At 56.0% G+C, this 17,616-nt stretch overlaps 2 protein-coding genes across 4 annotated transcripts in view; both read left to right on the plus strand.

Moving 5' to 3' along the window:
• The first annotated feature begins 447 nt into the window (after nucleotides 1-447).
• Nucleotides 448-11,864, plus strand: ZSCAN1 (zinc finger and SCAN domain containing 1). Its single transcript, XM_011960468.1, has 4 exons — nucleotides 448-1,021; nucleotides 3,272-3,366; nucleotides 10,298-10,436; nucleotides 11,242-11,864. Exons 1-4 carry the CDS (start codon nucleotides 652-654, stop codon nucleotides 11,862-11,864), a joined length of 1,227 nt encoding a protein of 408 aa, XP_011815858.1. The 5' UTR covers nucleotides 448-651.
• A 4,907-nt stretch (nucleotides 11,865-16,771) lies between these two features.
• The window catches only part of ZNF135 (zinc finger protein 135), a 44,388-nt gene continuing 43,543 nt past the window's right edge, over nucleotides 16,772-17,616 (plus strand). The window contains exons 1-2 of one of the 3 annotated variants that reach the window (XM_011960467.1): nucleotides 16,774-16,840; nucleotides 17,488-17,554. In XM_011960467.1, the coding sequence (XP_011815857.1) occupies nucleotides 17,522-17,554 (33 nt within the window). In that variant the 5' untranslated portion in view covers nucleotides 16,774-16,840; nucleotides 17,488-17,521. Of the gene's footprint in view, nucleotides 16,841-17,487; nucleotides 17,555-17,616 lie in introns of all 3 variants that reach the window. The other 2 variants (XM_011960466.1, XM_011960465.1) reach the window with 2 other exon arrangements.

Here is a 17,616-nt window from a genome sequence, read left to right on the forward strand (position 1 = left end):
CCATTTAAATGGAATTTAAATTTAAAATTCAGCTCCTATTTCAGGTGCTCCCAGCCACCTGTAGGTGGCTGCATGAGTAGAGAATGTTTACGTCCCTGTAGGAACTGCGCTGAGCAGTGCTGGCCACACCACAGGGCAGGCATTCTTGTTCCCGCAGCTCAGTCCATGTGTGTTGAGTGACTAAATGAGAGGGAGACAGACGCTAAACTAAGGGGAAAAGATATGTTCAGAAAGTCATAGGGGTTGTGAAGAGGGTGCCATGAGGATGATGGCTGGGATATCTGCAAGGGGAGGAGCTGGGGGGAAGGGGGAGGAGCTGGGATGGGATGGCAGGTGCAAAGGTCCTGGGGCAGCCAGTGGCTTGAACTCAGTGCAGAGTAGCCCGTGAGAGGCATGTGGAAGATTAGGTCAGGAGGTGGGAAGAGGTCAGGTTAGTTCCTTGGGGTGCTGGAGATCAGGACAAGGAAGCAGGGAGCCGAGGGGCATCCTGAGTATGGAGGGCCACCATCTGATGTGGCCCCTCTGTCCCTGCCCCTCTCTGCAGGCCCCTGATTGCTGACTCTGCCCGCCTGCCACACGGGCTCTGTCCGGAGCCACTGGGACTCGGGATCCAGTCCACACACACCCCTCAGACAGGCCCTGTGGCCAGAGATGCTCCCACGGCCCAAAGCCCCTGCCTCCCCCAGACGCCCCCAGACCCCAACCCTGAGTGAGCAGGACGCAGACCCTGGGCCAGCAAGCCCCAGAGACACCGAAGCCCAGCGTCTGCGCTTCCGGCAGTTCCAGTACCACGTGGCGAGCGGGCCTCACCTCGCGCTGGGCCAGCTCTGGACGCTGTGCCGCCAGTGGCTGAGGCCCGAGGCGCGCTCCAAGGAGCAGATGTTGGAGCTGCTGGTGCTGGAGCAGTTCCTGGGCGCGCTGCCCAGCAAGATGCGGACCTGGGTGCAGTCACAGGGCCCCCGAAGCTGCAGGGAGGCCGCCAGCCTGGTGGAGGACCTGACACAGATGTGCCAGCAGGAAGGTGAGAGGCGCAGGCTCCGTGCCCTGGGACGGGCAGGGGGCCTGACGTCTCCGAGGACCGAACTGCCCTCCTTCCCGCCCGCATCACTCCCACCCCTGCCCGGTCCCTCCCGACCAGCAAACCTCTCCTGCCCCGCGGCTGTGTTTAATTATTTTTACATATAAATGTGCTGCACGCCTCATCTGCCTCGAGTCTCTCCCTCGGTGATTAAAGATGCCTCCATTGCCCATGCGTCCATCTGTCCTGTGGCTTCGTGTCCGCTGCTCCTCACCGGCTGCTCTCTGGGAAGGACGCTGCCCCGCCACTTCCTCCCAGCCACCTGCGGCGCCTCCTGCAACACTCAGGAATCCTAGAGATCCTTAAGCCTTCGCAGGGCGCAGGCCCCGTCGCTGGCTGATGGTGGGGAGAGACGCTTAGGTCTGCATCCCGACTCTGGGAGCTGGGAAATGTGGGGTTGAAACTGGGCTTCCTCCCTGTCTCCTCTCGCAGCTCCCTTCTCCCCTGAGAGGGCTTTGTCCTCCTGCACCTTTGCCCCTGTGACCCCACGTGGAGATTCCATCCACCCAGGGCCCAGTCCCATGAGGGAGGCTCTTTCTTTCCTAGTGACGAAAGTGCAGGGATTGGACACCAGGAGGCCAAAAGAGGCAGGCACGAATGGTGAGAGCAGTCATGGCACTGTGGCCTGGGGAGGGCTTCCTCAGCAGGGCCCCAGCAAGGAGGGTATGCCAGGCAGCCACACTGCAGGAGCAAAGGCTGGGAGGGACAAGGGTCAGATCAGAGCTCAGAGAAAAGAGGGCTGGAGCAAGGGAGAGGAACAGGCCTTCCCTTTGCACCCTCCGACTACAGCTTTCCTATAGGCTAATGGTGACAAGCAGTTTGCAGAACACAGGGTCCAGGGTCCTCTTACTGCCTCAGGGCAGCCCGTGAGCTTTCCAGAGGCGCAAGGGTAGCCCTGTAAGCTGCAAGGCAGAAGCCAGATGAATTGGCCCTTTGAACTCGCTGCTCCTGGGGCAGAGGGCCCAAGACCACTGGCTTCTGGTGCTCTGTGGACCTCACAGCCATCCCAGCCCAGAGCCACCCTTGCTAGGTTTAATGTTCCATGGTCTCTCTCGAAATTCTTCATCGTTTTTGAGCAAAGGGCTCTATCTGTCTTCCATAGCGGTGGTCTGCTTTTTACATTCCATATTCTGAGCCTACGAAACAGTAGAGCAAGTATAATGAACAGCCCTGCACATGCCACCCAGCCCTATCAACGCCCAACCTCCAGAAAGGCTGACTTGCAGTTGTTTTAAAAGAAATACCCATGGCCAGGTGCGGTTGGCTCACCTCTATAATCTCAGCACTTTGGGAGGCCAAGGCGGGTGGATCACAATGCAGGAGATCGAGACCAGCCTGGCCAACATGGTGAAACTCCGTCTCTACCAAAAATACAAAATTAGCCGAGCGTGCTGGCACATGCCTACATTATATCCTAACTACTCAGGAAGCTGAGGCAGGAGTATCACTTAAACCCAGGAGGCGGAGATTGCTGTGAGCCAAGATCACACCACTGCACTGCAGCCTGGGCGACAGAGCAAGACTCTGCCTCAAAAAAAAAAAAGGACTAACTAGTGGAGTTGGCTGAAACCCCGTGCACGTCTCCTAGTCCTGCTGTCCCTCACTCTGCCTGACACCCCCAGAGGTGGCCATGGTCTTGAATTTTTTTTTAATTAAAAAATAAATAGAGGGCGGGGTCTCGCTGTGTTGCCCAGGCTACTCTCAAACTCTTGGTCTCAAGCAATCCTCCTGCCTCAGCCTCCCAAAGTGCTGGGATTACAGGTGTGAGCCACCGCGCCTGGCCTGGTTCCCACATCTTGACCCTTCTGTAAATGGTTTCCTGAACCCTGCTTCAGCAATTGTCCTCTCTGTGCACAGCAGCCCCGGGGGTCTTGGGGAGCAGCAGGCTCACGGTGTCCGGGCCTCCCTAGTTGGTCAGTGCTGCAGTGCGTGTCCTTGTGGGCTTCTGGAGGCACACAGGGGTGTGCAGGGTGAGTGAAGAGGGTACTTGTCCTCAGCAGCCCTCAGTGTCACCACAGGTTCCTGCCCAGCAGCCACATGGAGGGACAGAATGACAGCCGTGCCGTCGCTCTTGCCTGCGCCTCAGGGATGCTGCAGGAATGTTTGGGGAAAGTCTGCCCTCCCCAGAAGGTCTGGAGAATTGGGGGCACTGGGAAGAACAGGCCCCTCTCACGATCCCTTTCTCCCGCACAGTTCTGGTCTCTCTGGACTCGGTCGAACACCAGGACTGGAGTTTCGGTGAGGAGGAAGATGGGAAGAGTCCAAGGTCCCAGAGAGAACCATCCCAGGTGAGCCTGGGCCCCCCTGCTCCGTGCTCCTGCACCCCAGGGCGTGCGTGCCGCTCCTGGGACGGCCTCAAGGACCCCCCCCATCCAAGGACTGTGTGAGGTTGTCCCCAACGCTCCCAAGAAGCCTGGCCTCCAAACTCCCTGGCTGCCCCACGGATTCCCCAAGCTTCCTGGGGCTCAGTGCTGGGCGAGGGCAGTGAGTGCAGGTGTGTGTATGCCGTGCGTCTCTGGGCCTCACCCCAGCCCCTCCTGTCCTTTCCAAGCCACGCAGTTAGGACTCATCCTCCTGTGTCACCAGATGCTGGGTGTGTTGAGAAAGTCCTGCTGCCCCTGATCACCTTCTCTCAGTGAACCCAGGATTCTGGGCGGGGCCAGAAGGAAACGCTGAGGGCTCCCCGGCAGCTAGACCTGCTGGTACGCAGGCTTCAAGGCCACGGGGAGGTGCCCAGCTCGGTTGGGAGCCTAGCAGATCTTGGTGTGGCTGGAGAGATTAAAATCAAGGGTGGGGCCGTGCAGATGTGTGAGAGAAATACAGGGGTAACGGGTAAATCACAAAAGAACAAAAGTAAGAACCGCTAAGTGAGTAGCATGTGTTCGTATGATCAGGGCTACCATGAGTTTCAACACTTTCTGCCCCTGGATCTTGGTATTGGAGCCGCCAAGGGAAACACAGCACGGTCGAACAATGGATGGAGCAAGGTTTTGCTCACAGAGCAGAGACAGGGCCAGAGCACCGTCTGCCCATGTGGCTGTCAGGCCCGGGCCAGCAGGTCCCTCCTACAGGGGACCTGACCTCACAGTGGGGCTGTCTAGATGCCACGTGAAGCAGCCTGAGCAGAACAAAGGGGCACACATTAGGAAACAGAGACCCCCACGCAAGGCACTGCGCCCAGCACAAACTGCGGGGACCCCTTATCTCTTGGTAAGGAGATGTTCTAAGCCCAGGGCCCACTCTCAGGCAGCTGAGTAACAGGCTGAAAGACTGCACGTGTCTCTCCCACTGACTTAGTCCATTCTTGGTGCTATAACAACACACGGCTGGGTGTGGTGGCTCATCCCTGTAATCCCAGCACTTTGAGTGAGGCCTCACGGGAGGCTGTGGTGGGAGGACCACTTGATCTCAGGAGTTCAAGAACAGCCTGGGCAACATAGCAAGACCCCATGTCAAAAAAAAAAAAAAACATAGCCAGGTGTAGGGGCATGCACCTGTAGTCTTAGCAACTCTGGAGACTGAGGTAGGAGGATCACTTGAGCCCAGGAGTTCAAGGCTATAGTAAGCGATGATCACGTCTCTACACTCCAGCCTGGATGACAGAGTGAGACCCTGACTCAAAATACAAAAACAGCCGGGCACAGTGGCTCACGCTTGTAATCCCAGCACTTCGGGAGGCTGAGGCGGGCAGATCACGAGGTCAGGAGTTCAAGACCAGCCTGGCCAGCACAGTGAAACCCCATCTCTACTAAAAATACAAAAAAATTAGCCGGGCATGGTGGCGGACACCTGTAATCCCAGCTACTCGCGAGGCTGAGGCTGGAGAATTGCTTGAACCCAGGAGGTGGAGGTTGCAGTCAGCCAAGATCGCACCACTGCACTCCAGCCTGGGTGACAGAGCTAGACTCAGTCTCAAAACAAACAAACAAACAAAAAAAAACATAGCCTGGATGGCTTATAAACCACAGAAGTGCTGGGCATGGTGGCTAACGGCTGTAATCCCAGCACTGTGGGAGGCCAAGGCAGGAGGATCTTGAAGTCAGGAGTTTGAGACCAGCCTGGCCAAACTCATGGTGAAACCCCGTCTGTATTAAAAATACAAAAATTAGCATGGTGTCATGGCGCACACCTGTAATCCCAGCTACTCAGGAGGCTGAGGCAAGAGAATCACTTGAACCCGGGAGGCAGAGGTTGCAGTGAGCCGAGATCACACCACTGCACTCCAGCCTGGGCAACAGAGCGAGACTCCATCTGGGGAAAACAAAACAAAACAAACAAACCACAGAAGCTTATTTCTCACAGTTCTGGAGACTGGAAAGTCCCAGGTCAAGCTGCCAGCAGATCCCAGTGTCTGCTGAGGGTCAGCTGCCTCATTCACAGGTAACCTCACAGGGTGGAAAGGGCAAGGGAATTCTCTGGGGCTCTGTTAAAAGGGCACTAATCCCAGCTGTGAGGGCTTCAACCTCATGACCTGATCCTCTATCAAAGGCCCTACCTCCTAATCCCCTCTCTCTATTTGGGGGTGAGGGCTTCAACATATGAACTTCATAGAGACACAAACATTCAGACCAGAGCAGCAACAAAATCGAATCGGTTCCCCTTCCCTCTGGCACTGAACAGACAGGGCCATGGCCTCATTCTTCTTCAGCCCGCACGCCCCTCTCTCTCCTCCTCTGAATGACAACCTTGTCTCTCTTCTTTGTCCTCTTGAACAGTAACTGCCAATCCCCGGCTGTGTCGGGACCTCAATCCCTCCAGCACACCGTTGACAGCTTGGGCGGCCCCATGACACCCCCACCTCTCTCTCAGGGCCACCCAGCTTCCTTCATCCTTGACTGAGGCTGCAGGCCTCCCCTCCAAGCCCCCCAAGCCCTCTGTACCATCCACTCACAGCCTTGCAGCATCTTTGGTTTCCTCCATGTTTTCTGTTTTTTGGGGAGGGGGTATCTCACTGTTGCCCAGGCTGGAGTGCAGTGGTACAATCGTGGCTCACTGTGGTCTCAAACTCCCAGACTAAAGTGATCCTCTCACCGCAGCCTCCTGAGTAGCTAGGACTACAGGTGCGTGCCCCACCACACCCAGGTAATTTTTGTATTTTTAGCGGAGACGGGGTTTTGCCATGTTTCCCAAGCTGGTCTCGAACTCCTGGACTCAAGTGATCCACCTGCCTTGGCCTCCCAAAGTGCCAGGATCATGGCATGAGCCACTGAGGCCAGCCCTTTTTTCCTTTTTTTTGAGACGGAGTCTCCCCAGACTGGGGTGTAGTGGTGCAGTTACAGCTCACTACAGCCTTGACTGCCCAGGCTCAAGTGATCCTCCCATCTCAGCTAGAATTACAGGCTTGAGCCACAGTGCCTGGTAATTTCCTAATTTTGTAGAGATGGGACTTAGCTGTGTTGCCTACACCAGTCTTGAACTCCTGGTCTCAAGCAATTCTCCAGTCTCGGCCTTGCCCTCCCAAAGTGGTGGGATTCTAGGTGTGAGCCACTGCGCCTGGCCTTTAAAATTTTCAATCTCTCCAAAGCCTCCAAAATGTTCTTTTTTTTTTTTTTTTCTGAGACGGAGTCTCGCTCTGTCGCCCAGGCTGGAGTGCAGTGGCCGGATCTCAGCTCACTGCAAGCTCCGTCTCCCGGGTTCACGCCATTCTCCTGCCTCAGCCTCCCGAGTAGCTGGGACTACAGGCGCCCGCCACCTCGCCCGGCTAATTTTTTGTATTTTTTAGTAGAGACGGGGGTTTCACCGTGTTAGCCAGGATGGTCTTGATCTCCTGACCTCGTGATCCGCCCGCCTCGGCCTCCCAAAGTGCTGGGATTACAGGCTTGAGCCACCGCGCCCGGCCCAAAACGTTCTTTAGTTAGTTCTTCAGAAGTAGCTGGGCTCAATCCACCCACAAAAACCTTTCCGGGGGTTCTTTCCCTTTTCACGCTTTGGCTCTTTGTGGCAGGGGTGGGGTCCTATCAATTTGCCATCCAGCGTCTGTCCTTTCCATTCCAAGGCCCTAACGGCACTAGCATTTTCCAGAATCACAAATACAAATCCCCTTGATCTTCCAGTAACTGTTTGAACTGCGCAGTCCGCAACTTGCCTACGTCAAGACGCATCATCAGATCTTTTTGCTGGTAACACGGCACCATCATCCTGCAGATCTTGGATCCCTCTGTGATTTCCTCTGTATTGCTTGCGGTACTCATTCAGGTCTTTGCTGGTGGAGGAGTTGCAGGCAGGGGGCTGCTGGTGCACACTCAGGGGAAGGAAGCAGTGTATGCTATGGAGTTGGATTTCAAATGGTGGTGGAAGACAGTCATTATAATTTTGCGGGACCACGGTGGCATGTGCGGTCTGTTGTTGACTGAAACGCCATCACCCCATGCGGGGAGCTGCCAGAAGCCTATAAGGGTAGCTGCCTGAAGCCCTTTGGGGGTAGCACTCTGAGGTCCCTGAGATCACATGGGTGTAGCTCCCTGAGGCCCTGGTGGGAATGACTGTTGGAACCTCAGTGGTAAGTGTCCTCTGTGGAGCAAACTGCTGGGGTCCCTGGTGGTTCCCACCGTGTAGCTGATACTCGTGGCTTCGGCTTTTCTTCTTTGTTCACAGCGTTCTCCTGGCATCTCAGGTATGCATTATCTCACCAGTGAACTTTTTCATGTGGACATTCTCGGGTTTTTTCATTTTACTCCACTGTGTTGCTGCAGATCTTCAATGGGTCCTTGAGCATTCTGGACTATTCTGGCTTGTGAATATCTGTCTGTAGTTGATTTGTGTGTGGGTAGCGGGAGGGGGAAATGAAGGCTGGTATCTCCTACTCCACCGTCTTGGTGATGTTGCTCCACTCTTTCTTTTTTTTCCAAAATAACCCAGCAACATTGCCCCAACTAAAGCCATTAAGATAATTTCTGGCCAGGTGCGGTGGTTCACGCCTGTAATCCCAGCACTTGGGGAGGCTGAGGTGGGTGGATCACTAGAGGTCAGGAGTTCAAGAGCAGGCTGGCCAACATGGTGAAGCCTCATCTCTACCAAAAAATACAAAAATTAGCTGGGTGTGGTTGCACGTGCCCATAGTCCCACCTACTCGGGAGGCTGAGGCACAAGAATCGCTTAAACCCAGGGGGTGGAGGTTGCAGCAAGCTGACATCGCACCACTGCACTCCAGCCTGGGTGACAGAGCGAGACCCTGTCTCTAGATAAATAAATAAAATAGAGCCATTAAGATAATTCCTCAAAAACAGTAAGTTGCCAGGCATTCACATTTCTCCTTTATTCTTGTTTTTGTTTTGTTTGAGACGGAGTCTGACTCTGTCACCAGGCTGGAGTGCAGTGGTGCAATCTCAGCTCACTGCAACCTCCGCCTCCCGGGTTCAAGTGATTCTCCTGCCTCAGTCTCCCAAGTAGCTGGAACTACAGGTGCGCATCACCACACTCAGCTAATTTTTGTATTTTTAGTAGAGATGGGTTTCACCATGTTGGCCAAGATGGTCTCGATATCCTGACCTCTTGATCCACCCGCTTCTGCCTCCCAAAGTGCTGGAATTACAGGCTTGAGCCACCGTGCCTGGACCCTCATTCTTGTTTTCTTTTTCTCGGTTGCTTGGTTTGCATTAGGACTTTCCCAGGGTGTAACTGCGTCTCCCTCCCCTGTCCAATCTCTCCACCTGTCATCCCTGAGACAATAAACCTGGGTCCATCTCTGGAAGGATAAGAGCCCAGATCTGTGGCTAGTGGCTCACCGGGGCTATGGGAATGTGTTTGCATTTGAAGGTACAGATAGGGCCCCGAGAATGTCTTGGTTTCTGTGCCCGACGCAAGTGTGCCGATAGCTCCTCAGATGCCTCCCGAGAGTCAGGGGAACTAAGCATGCCCGTCTCCACACACACACAGGCCACCCACTCTTCTCTCCACGCAGCCCCTCTGCTGCCCTTGATTAGTCATAGACACCAAGGTGAGTGAAGTAGGGAGGAGGCTGACTGTCCACAGCGGCCCCCAGTAGCCAGGTACCGGAAAGAGGCGTAAAAGGGAGTCCTGCCTTTACTCTTGCAGATGATGGTTCCTCTGGTGACGATTTCAGAATTCAACTTGTTTTACAATCAAAACTAGCATTTGATAAGAAATAAAAATCAACAGCCCAGCAAACACACCATCCACATACTCCCAATGTGAGAGCAGGAAGACTCTTGTGCCTTAACTCCCTTCCTGCCACCAGCTCCCTCTCTCCCTCCCTCCTCTGTCTCTAGCCCAGCAATCCCTCCACTCCGGTTCTGCCCAGCTGTTGGGAATCTTGGACAGCTTCCTGAGGTCCCTGTGCATCCAGTCAGGGTTGGGGCAGCAGAAAATGAAGACCCACTCAAGACCTTATCAGTGCGTGCTTGACTCCTGGTCTCTCTTCTCATGCTTTGTTTGACTCGACATACCTCCTCCAACAACTTGATTTGCATTGATAAGTGTCACTGTGTTTTCCTTTGACACAACCCCATTGCAGTTTACCAAACCCTTGATGGTACCAGGCTCTGGGCATGTAGAACCTACATCCTCATTGGAAACCCAGAGAGCTAATGCTCCTCAGCCAGGGTCACAGAGCGAGCAGAGCTGGAGCCTGGACACCAAGCCAAGCCCCTCTGTTTTGAATTCTTGCTCTTCAACCACAGCTCAGTCTCCTCCCAGGAAGTGGTGATCCCCGCTTTGGGCGGGACAGGGTTAAGTGCCTCAGAGGTCATAGGTCACAGGTGGGATGTGAAGTCTGTGCCGTCGCCCACCTTCTCTGGGCTTGTGGGCAAGGACAGTGCAGCCTTGGGGGACGGGAGTTAGGAGCCCCAGCGGGTAACAGTGACCTGAGCCATGGCACGGGTCCCCTGGCTCCATCTTATGCTCTCTTGTCACCGTCCTGAAATGATCAACGGTTTTTGAACAAGGGGATTTGCATTTCCATTTTGTACAGGGGCCCCTCGAATTATGTCTCAGGTCCTGGTAAGAGCTCCTTAGGAGTGGTTACTTATTTTTTTGTATCAGTGGAGTCTTGCTATGTTGCCCAGGCTGGTCCCAAACTCCTGGCCTCAAGCGATCCTCCAGCATCAGCATCCCAAAGCATGGGAACAACAGGCGCGCCACCGCACACCGCCCTGGGAGAGAGCCTTTGGGGATGACGCCCGTTCCTTTGTTGTTCCGTGGTGGGGGGGAGGACGGCTCCTGAGGGGCAGCTGCCGAACAGTCCTGTGCTTGCCGTTCCAGGCGTCTGAGCTGATTCTGGATGCAGCGGCAGCAGCCCCGGCACTCCCTGAGGAAAGTGAGTGGCTGGAGCCCACCCAGCTCCCGCAGAGTCTGCACACCAGGGCGGAGGCCGAGGCGCCCCGGGCCCCTGGCTTGCTGGGTGAGTCTGGCTCCTGCGTGGATTAAGGGTTGGAAATGGAGTTTGGGACCCTCAACCCAAAGTCACAGACTTTGTTAATGGGTGGAGCTGGGGGCTTCGGTGGTGAACTCCACACTTCCCCCAGAAACCATGCACACCTCCTGTGGGGACTGAGATCGGGGGCCCCTAGAACTGCCACATACATCGTTCGGCCCACGAGAAGGGCCTCAGCCTCCCCGCCTGAACGGCAGCCAAGGCAGATAGTCTGAGAGTGCTGGAGCACAGGGCTACCCAGAGGGCCAGCCAGGTAGAAGCAAAGGGCCAGTGCTGCGGGATCTGCTCCCAAAACACATGCCCTTCTTTTTTTTTTTTTCTGAGATGGAGTCTTGCTCTGTTGCCCAGGCTGGAGTGCAGTGGTGCGATCTCGGCTCACTGCAACCTCCGCCTCCCAGATTCAAGCGATTCTCCTGCCTCAGCCTCCTGAGTAGCTGGGATTACAGGTGCCCCCCACCACACCCGGCTAATTTTTGTATTTTAGTAGAGATGGGGTTTCACCATGTTGGGCAGGCTGGTCTCGAACTCCTCACCTCATGATCCACCCTCCTCGGCCTGCCAAAGTGCTGTGATTACAGGCGTGAGCCACTGCGCCCGGCCACATGGGCCCTTGTGTCTTAAAGGACAGAACGGAGGGCACGGGGACATATTGAGCAGAAGAAGGGCCCAGACTTGGCTCAGTCATTGGGGTCCTCCACGTCCCTGGGGGGCACAGGGAGATGCCAAAGCCATCCACTCACTACAGGTGACCCGTCTCCCTCACCCTCCACAGGGTCCCGGGCCCGCCTGTCTCTGAAGCCGTGTATCTGGGACGAGCCTGAGGATCTTCTCGCAGGGCCCTCCTCAGATCTGCGTGCAGAAGGAGCTGTGATCTCAGGCCCCAAGGGTCCGAGTGCTCAGAGAATCAGTCCCCGAAGAAGAAACAGGAACACAGACCAGAGCGGCCGCCACCAGCTGTCCCTCAAGCACACCAAAGGTGGCACCCAAGAGGCTGCTGCAGGGGTCTCGGCAATGCTGCGTGGGCCCCGAGGTGGGCGGCCCTTCCAGTGTGCCGACTGCGGGATGGTCTTCACCTGGGTCACCCACTTCATCGAGCACCAGAAGACCCATCGCGAGGAAGGGCCCTTTCCGTGCCCCGAGTGTGGCAGGGTCTTCCTGCACAGCTCTGTCCTTGCTGAGCACGGCAAGATCCACCTGTTGGAGCCACCCAGGAAGAAAGTGCCCCGGAGCAAGGGCCTCCGGGAGTCCGCCCCACCCAGGGATGGAGCCCAAGGCTCAGTGGCCCCTCGCAGCCCCAAGAGACCCTTCCAGTGTAGCGTCTGCGGGAAGGCCTTCCCCTGGATGGTCCACCTCATCGACCATCAGAAACTCCACACGGCCCACGGCCACATGTGAATGGCCAGCCTCGGGCCTTGGCCCACCCGGCCCTGAGTCCCTGGGGAGCACCGATGGGCCCCAGAAGATGGGGGACATCCCCCAGCCCCTCCAACCCCTGGCCACCATGGGACTCCTCTTGAAAGACACAGGCTGCTTCTCAGAAGATCCTGGACACCTGCTCCAGAGCCGAGCATGGCTTCCCAGGATCTCGGCTGAGGAGCAGCAGTTCCGCAGCATAACCTGGTCAGTCCTGCACACTGTGTTTTGCAAGTGGCTTGAAGAGGAGTTTCATTCGCGTCTCATCTTTCAGAAGCCTTGTCCAGGTCTTCCTGTGAGCACCTGACTCAGGGGCAGACTCTGCCGCTGGGTTTTCATTTCACTGTGGATATCCCTGAGGCCATGAGGGCGGGAGCTGGCCTGGGCAGCTCCAACTCCAGAGAAGGGTACAGCTGACCCCGGCTGCCCTCCTGCCAGCTCAGCCCCCTTGGAACCTAACAGATAAACAGGGTTTTCTTTTTTTTTTCCTTTTTTGGGAAACGTAAAATTTACCATTTCAGTCATTAAAAATGCACAGTTCAGTGGCATTAAACACATTCACAACACTGTGCAACTACCAGCACCCTCTAGCTCCAAAGACATTTTCATCTCGCCCAGAAAGAGCCCACAGGCCTCACCATGCCCTCGCCCTTCCGCCTGCCCTGACAACCAGAATCTGCTGTCTCTAAGGATTTCAGGCGCAGTCTTTAGGCCTGACCAAAACTGACCTGCCTATATTTTGTTTGACTTACAGAAGGAGTTGTTTTTGAGCAAGATGCCAACATGTGTTTAAACCATAAAAATCTGGCATTCTGGTCTGCCGGGAAGAACCAGATGGTCTCCGACGAGTGGGGCCGCCTCTCCTGCTAGACCGGAGCAGAGGTGGGCAGGCGGTGAGGTCACAGCGGGGAGCCAGCCTCAGATTCAGCGTCTCACCCATCCCCAACGCATTGTTGCCGGACACTTGTCCTCTTTCGAGCCTTAAAAGTTTTTGTCTTTCTCTTTTTCTCCTCCCAACTTCACTTGGAAACACAGTGTTGGGCTGACTGCGAATCTGCACAGGCAGACATTTTTCCAAGTCGCCTTCTAACTCAAAAGCCTTTGGACCTGCCCACGTCACATCCGCCTGCTGCTGATTGTCAACCAATCTGCCCCCACTCTCGGCCTCTGTCCCCGACGGCCCTCAGGGGCTGCGCAGGTCCCGCGGATCCGCCGCTGCCTTCACTTCATCCTCGCTGCCGCGCTTGCCTTCTCACGCTTGCCTTCTGGAGCGCCCCCTAACCGGGCCTCTGGACTTCGCTTCCCGGGCTCCCTCCGGCATCCCCAGCTTTTCCCTGCAGTCCCCACTGGGGGCTCCTGGCTCTATCCTATGCCTTAATTGTTGGTGGGCTCCAGCTCCCCTCCTGGGGCCTTCTCTCTCATCCTGCGAAGGAGGAGCTTCTTCTACCGAGCTCAGGATGGAGGGTGGGGTCTTGGCCCCGCAGTCAGCCCATTACTCTCGGAAGCCCCCCTGAGCCTTCTCTCAGGCGCAGATCGATCCTCTCGGACAAAGGGATATGTAGAGATAGCTCTCCCGAGTGCCCCCACTTGTTGGGAGCCAGGGGCTCATTCCATGCAGTTTCCATCTCGGTCTCCACCTGCTGGAGGCACAATCACAGCTGTTTGTTGGTGCCAGAATTGCACAAGAAAGTGGGTGCCACTGAACACAGGGCATCAGTCAGGCTCAAGCCTACCTGGGCTGGCCCCACAGACATCCATCTAGTGTCCCTCAGTCCTCCAATTGAGTTTGTCCAAGTAACTCATCTGCCCTTGTGCAAAAACAACAAAAAACATGCAAACTGCCTCCCCTCTGGGGTTCCCACTCTCCTCAGAGGGACCACCACCTTCCAAGGCCCCAGAAGGATTTTTGATTGCCCTGGGAACCCACCTCCCAACCCCTCTCAGTTCTCTTTTCTCCTCTGCACCATCAGCCCCAGGCGCTCTCCCCATTTCTTGAATGCTTGCAGCTGCCTCTAAGCAAACTCTGCCTCCAGCCCGTTCCCTCTGCCCCATCCCCATCCTGCAGCCAACAGGGTCCCTCTAAAATGCAGACACTGAAAAGACAACGCCCAGCAGGGCAGCTCCATCGTGTCTTTTGTGGCCCTGCTGCCTCCACAGCTCCCAGCACTGGGATGGTGGAAGCTGGTGTCCTTAACTCACTGTGTCTCTGCCTCACTCCACACTGCCTCTCACCCCGGCCTCCTCCTGTGCCTAGAACAGTCTCCACTGCCACACTTGACCACACTCAGCATACAGCAGGCCCTGCAGAGTGAAGGGATGACTCAATGAGTGAGGGGAAGTCCCTGTGGCGATAACTGAGACACCGTTGTGGGCTGCAGTTTCCAGCCGGGGAAGCCTCCCTCAGCCTCTGAGGGGAGGTGGGCCACCCCTGGAGGGCCACTCTCACACGCTCCACCTTAGCTGACAGAAGCAAGGACGTGGCCCAGGGTCCTGGAGCAGTGGTGGCAGCTGCCGCAACTCACGAAAGCCACCACATGGTGTTCTTCACCCTACGTGCCGAGTCCCAAGACCCTGCCTGAGCTGCAGTGAGACACAGCGCTAGCCCCTCTCTTCTCTTTAGGTTCACCCCAGCTGTGGAAGCCCCAGCACCTCAGCACGCCTCCCTCACCCTGTGCCTTCCTCTGCCAGCACCCCCCAAAGACCCCAACACCCCCATCATAATGTGCCCCAGTCTCCTGTCCTCCAGCCCTTGTCACAGGAGCTGTGAGCCCAGCCCTGGGCACTTAATGCTCTGGAAGACCGGAGTCTCACAGGTCACCTTTCTCCCTGGCAGCCAGGGTCTCTTGGGTCAGAGGAGGGCTGGACACTGCTAGGTTTTGAAGCTCTCAAAAAAAAATTTTTTTAAGGGAGAAATATGTCCAGGGAGCTGTAACTGTCACAGTATATTTTAAATGTATATGTTGAACAGATTAGCTTTTTAAACATTAACATGCAGCGTGACACAGTTCTGCTATCCATGCTGTGATTGCAGGATTGCTTGGAAGCTGCACTGATGTGCAGCCCACCTGCTCATGGTGGGGGGTCCTGTCCCAGGCCACACAGAGAGGCAACCAGCAATGCTCTGCTTGGAGATTCCGACAGGAAGCCAAGAAGGAGCTGAGAAGGGCCCAGCCAGTGGTTACGAGAGAGCAGGAGGTTCAGACCACAGCAAGGGTGGCACCGGAGTAGCCTCCAGCTCATCTTATTGGACTGGTGGTGTTATTAAAGCCTTTGAAATCCCTACCAGCTTTTAAAAATCAAGAGATTTCACACAAATCACAATCTCTGGGTTTTTTTTTTTTTTTTTTTTTTTGAGAAATCCAGACCTGGGATGCTGGGCTTACCAGTCTGCAAGACCCCACTTGGCTGGAGCCAAGCAGCACCTGCCCCTGTAGAAAGAGCCCGCCCCTGCTGACACGTACGGTTTAGAAACTTGGCTGAGAAAAACCGAGGATCAGAAGGTCTGAGGAAGGAAACAGAGGGGCAAGTGTGAGGGAGCTGGGCAGGGCCGCCTGACCACCATCAGGGCTGAGCAAGCTCAGTGTGGCACCACCGAAAGCTTCTCACCAGGACTGTCAGACCACTTGGGAAAAAGACTTCACCCTAAGTTGTGTGTTCATACCTTTTGATCCAGTAAAAGGAAACAGGTGGAGGAGGTGGGGTGGGGGCAGGGGACAAAAGAGTATACATTTTGTGAAAGAAAAAAATAGACACACAAAATGTTTTGTGGCATTTGGGTTTGTGAGTGAGAGAACTGAAAAATCGCATTTTATAAATAATGGAAAGTCTCTTTACTGCAGTAGAGTGAAAAGCAGGCTGGCTTTCAGTGTGACGGTCACTCATGTGGGGCTTTACAGCTCTTCGAACGTACAGGACACCCTTAAAAGCCAAGAAGCTTGCCTTTGCTTTGTTTACATCAGTGCATTATGATTTTGAGCCATTATATCTCTTCATAATTGCCACTGTTTTAGGGCTTATGATATTTAAAGTCTTAACTTATGTGTCAACCAGCTAAATCTTTTCAAGTGTCCGTGTGTGGTATGAGAATTCATATTGTGTTCTCTGCTTTCAGAGTTCAGTCAAAGAAAAAAAAATTGCCCCTGTCTTAAAACTTTTCCGCAGCTTCAAATACAGTTCCCAAGCCCAGGCTGATTGGAATTAATCAGTCCTCTCTTAAAAGGGCAAAAGCACAACGCTCAGTCCTGGCTTTCCCAGCTCCTCTCGCCTGGCTGCTCCATGCACGTGTGATGTATGCTGGTGAAACCAAGCCCGCTTGAATGGGGGCTTCGCTACTGTGTGCTGCTGAACCTGGGCCTAGCGACTGGCAGGCTTTGGTGAATGTTCAAAAAATGACAATTCATTTCGTGTCCGCGAGAACACACCAGCTTTGAATATCATGCTGCTGTTCAAATGCACAATTTTGACAATTACCTAGCAATGTCGGAAGTTGTCATAATTGTTACTGTCTTGCACATGATGTTCCTTACAACCATGTAATAAATACAGCGGAAAGTCTCCATGAATGCCTCAGTGTGGAAAATGCAAAGACTCCCGGGTGTGCGATCTTGGTGAATGCTTTGGTTTAAAGTATGTGTTTTGAAAATTCACTGCTTTGTTTGCAGCAATAAAGCTGACGGTAGAGTTTCCAACACAAAAGCCCGTGTGGTCGCGCCGGGAGTTCACGGCGTTCCAGGTGGCCCCGATCCCGCGTTGATGCCCAGGCACCTGGCCCGCCCTGTTTCACCAGTCCCCGTGACTCCAGCTCCAGCAGCACTGCGAGGCCGCCAACGCCAAGGGCGAGAGCGACGTGGGGACTGGCGGCCGGAAATGCGCGCGCGGCTCTCTGGGAAATGGAGTCAGGCGCGCGCAGGCGCAGTGTCGGCCGCCGGTGCCGCGGCCTTTGTCTAGCCGTCAGGCGGGTGAGCTAGGCCGGCGAGGTGGGGGAGGGGAGGCCAGGCTGGGCCGGGCCGGGTGCGGGGGTCCGGGGATCCTCCTGGGGCCCTGGCGGGGCGAGTTTCCAGCAGCGCGCGTCGGGGTGGAGTCCGTTTTGCTGCCCGGGGCCTGGGGAAGGCCGTTTCGGGGCTGGCGGGGGCAGGCTTTGGGAGGCATCCCTGGTCTGGGAGGAGGGCGGGGCCCAACGCTCAGCTGCCCTGGAGCTGCTCGGACAGCCCCGGAGGGAACGCGCGCCCCGCCCCCGGCCCCACCTCTGCCCTACCCCGGGCACTGGGCCGCCACCCTGGTTGATAGAAGAGGGAAAGTGAGGCACAGTGCCCAGGGCCAGGGGACCGCCACCACCCGGCCCTTGTCACGGTAGCGTTAAGGCCCCGAGTCTGCGCAGCAGGCATGTGTCGGCGCCCGCCAGGCCCTCCGCTTCCCGCAGGCAGGCGGGAAGACCCTAGGCTGCCCTTCCCCGCGCGGGGGGCCGCCCCCCACACAGCAGGCGCTTCAACGGGTGCGCCGGGCCCCGGACGGCCCTCCACGGAGCTCGGCTCCGGCGCGGTTCCGCGGCTTGGGGACCTGAGCCCCGCCTCGGCCTGCCCAGCTGCTCCCCTCCCCTTTCCCACAGAGCAGGGCCGGCCGTTCCTGCCAGAAGCCGGGGCATGACCCCCGGGCTGCGCGTCTCCACAGACCCGGTGAGAATCTCGGCCTCCTCGCGCGCCTTCTCCACCTCGTGCGCGGCCTCCTCGTCCCACCC

The sequence above is a fragment of the Colobus angolensis genome, unplaced genomic scaffold (genome assembly GCF_000951035.1).
Source record: "Colobus angolensis palliatus isolate OR3802 unplaced genomic scaffold, Cang.pa_1.0 Scaffold510, whole genome shotgun sequence".
Classification (NCBI taxonomy): Eukaryota; Metazoa; Chordata; class Mammalia; order Primates; family Cercopithecidae; genus Colobus; species Colobus angolensis.

Bases quoted from the DNA above. Each gene is read 5' to 3' on its own strand.
- ZSCAN1 (XM_011960468.1), top strand. From the start codon at position 652: ATGCTCCCACGGCCCAAAGCCCCTGCCTCCCCCAGACGCCCCCAGACC. The intron at 1,022-3,271 runs GTGAGAGGCGCA...TCTCCCGCACAG, and splicing joins ACAGATGTGCCAGCAGGAAG to TTCTGGTCTCTCTGGACTCG. The intron at 3,367-10,297 runs GTGAGCCTGGGC...TTGCCGTTCCAG, and splicing joins CCCAGAGAGAACCATCCCAG to GCGTCTGAGCTGATTCTGGA.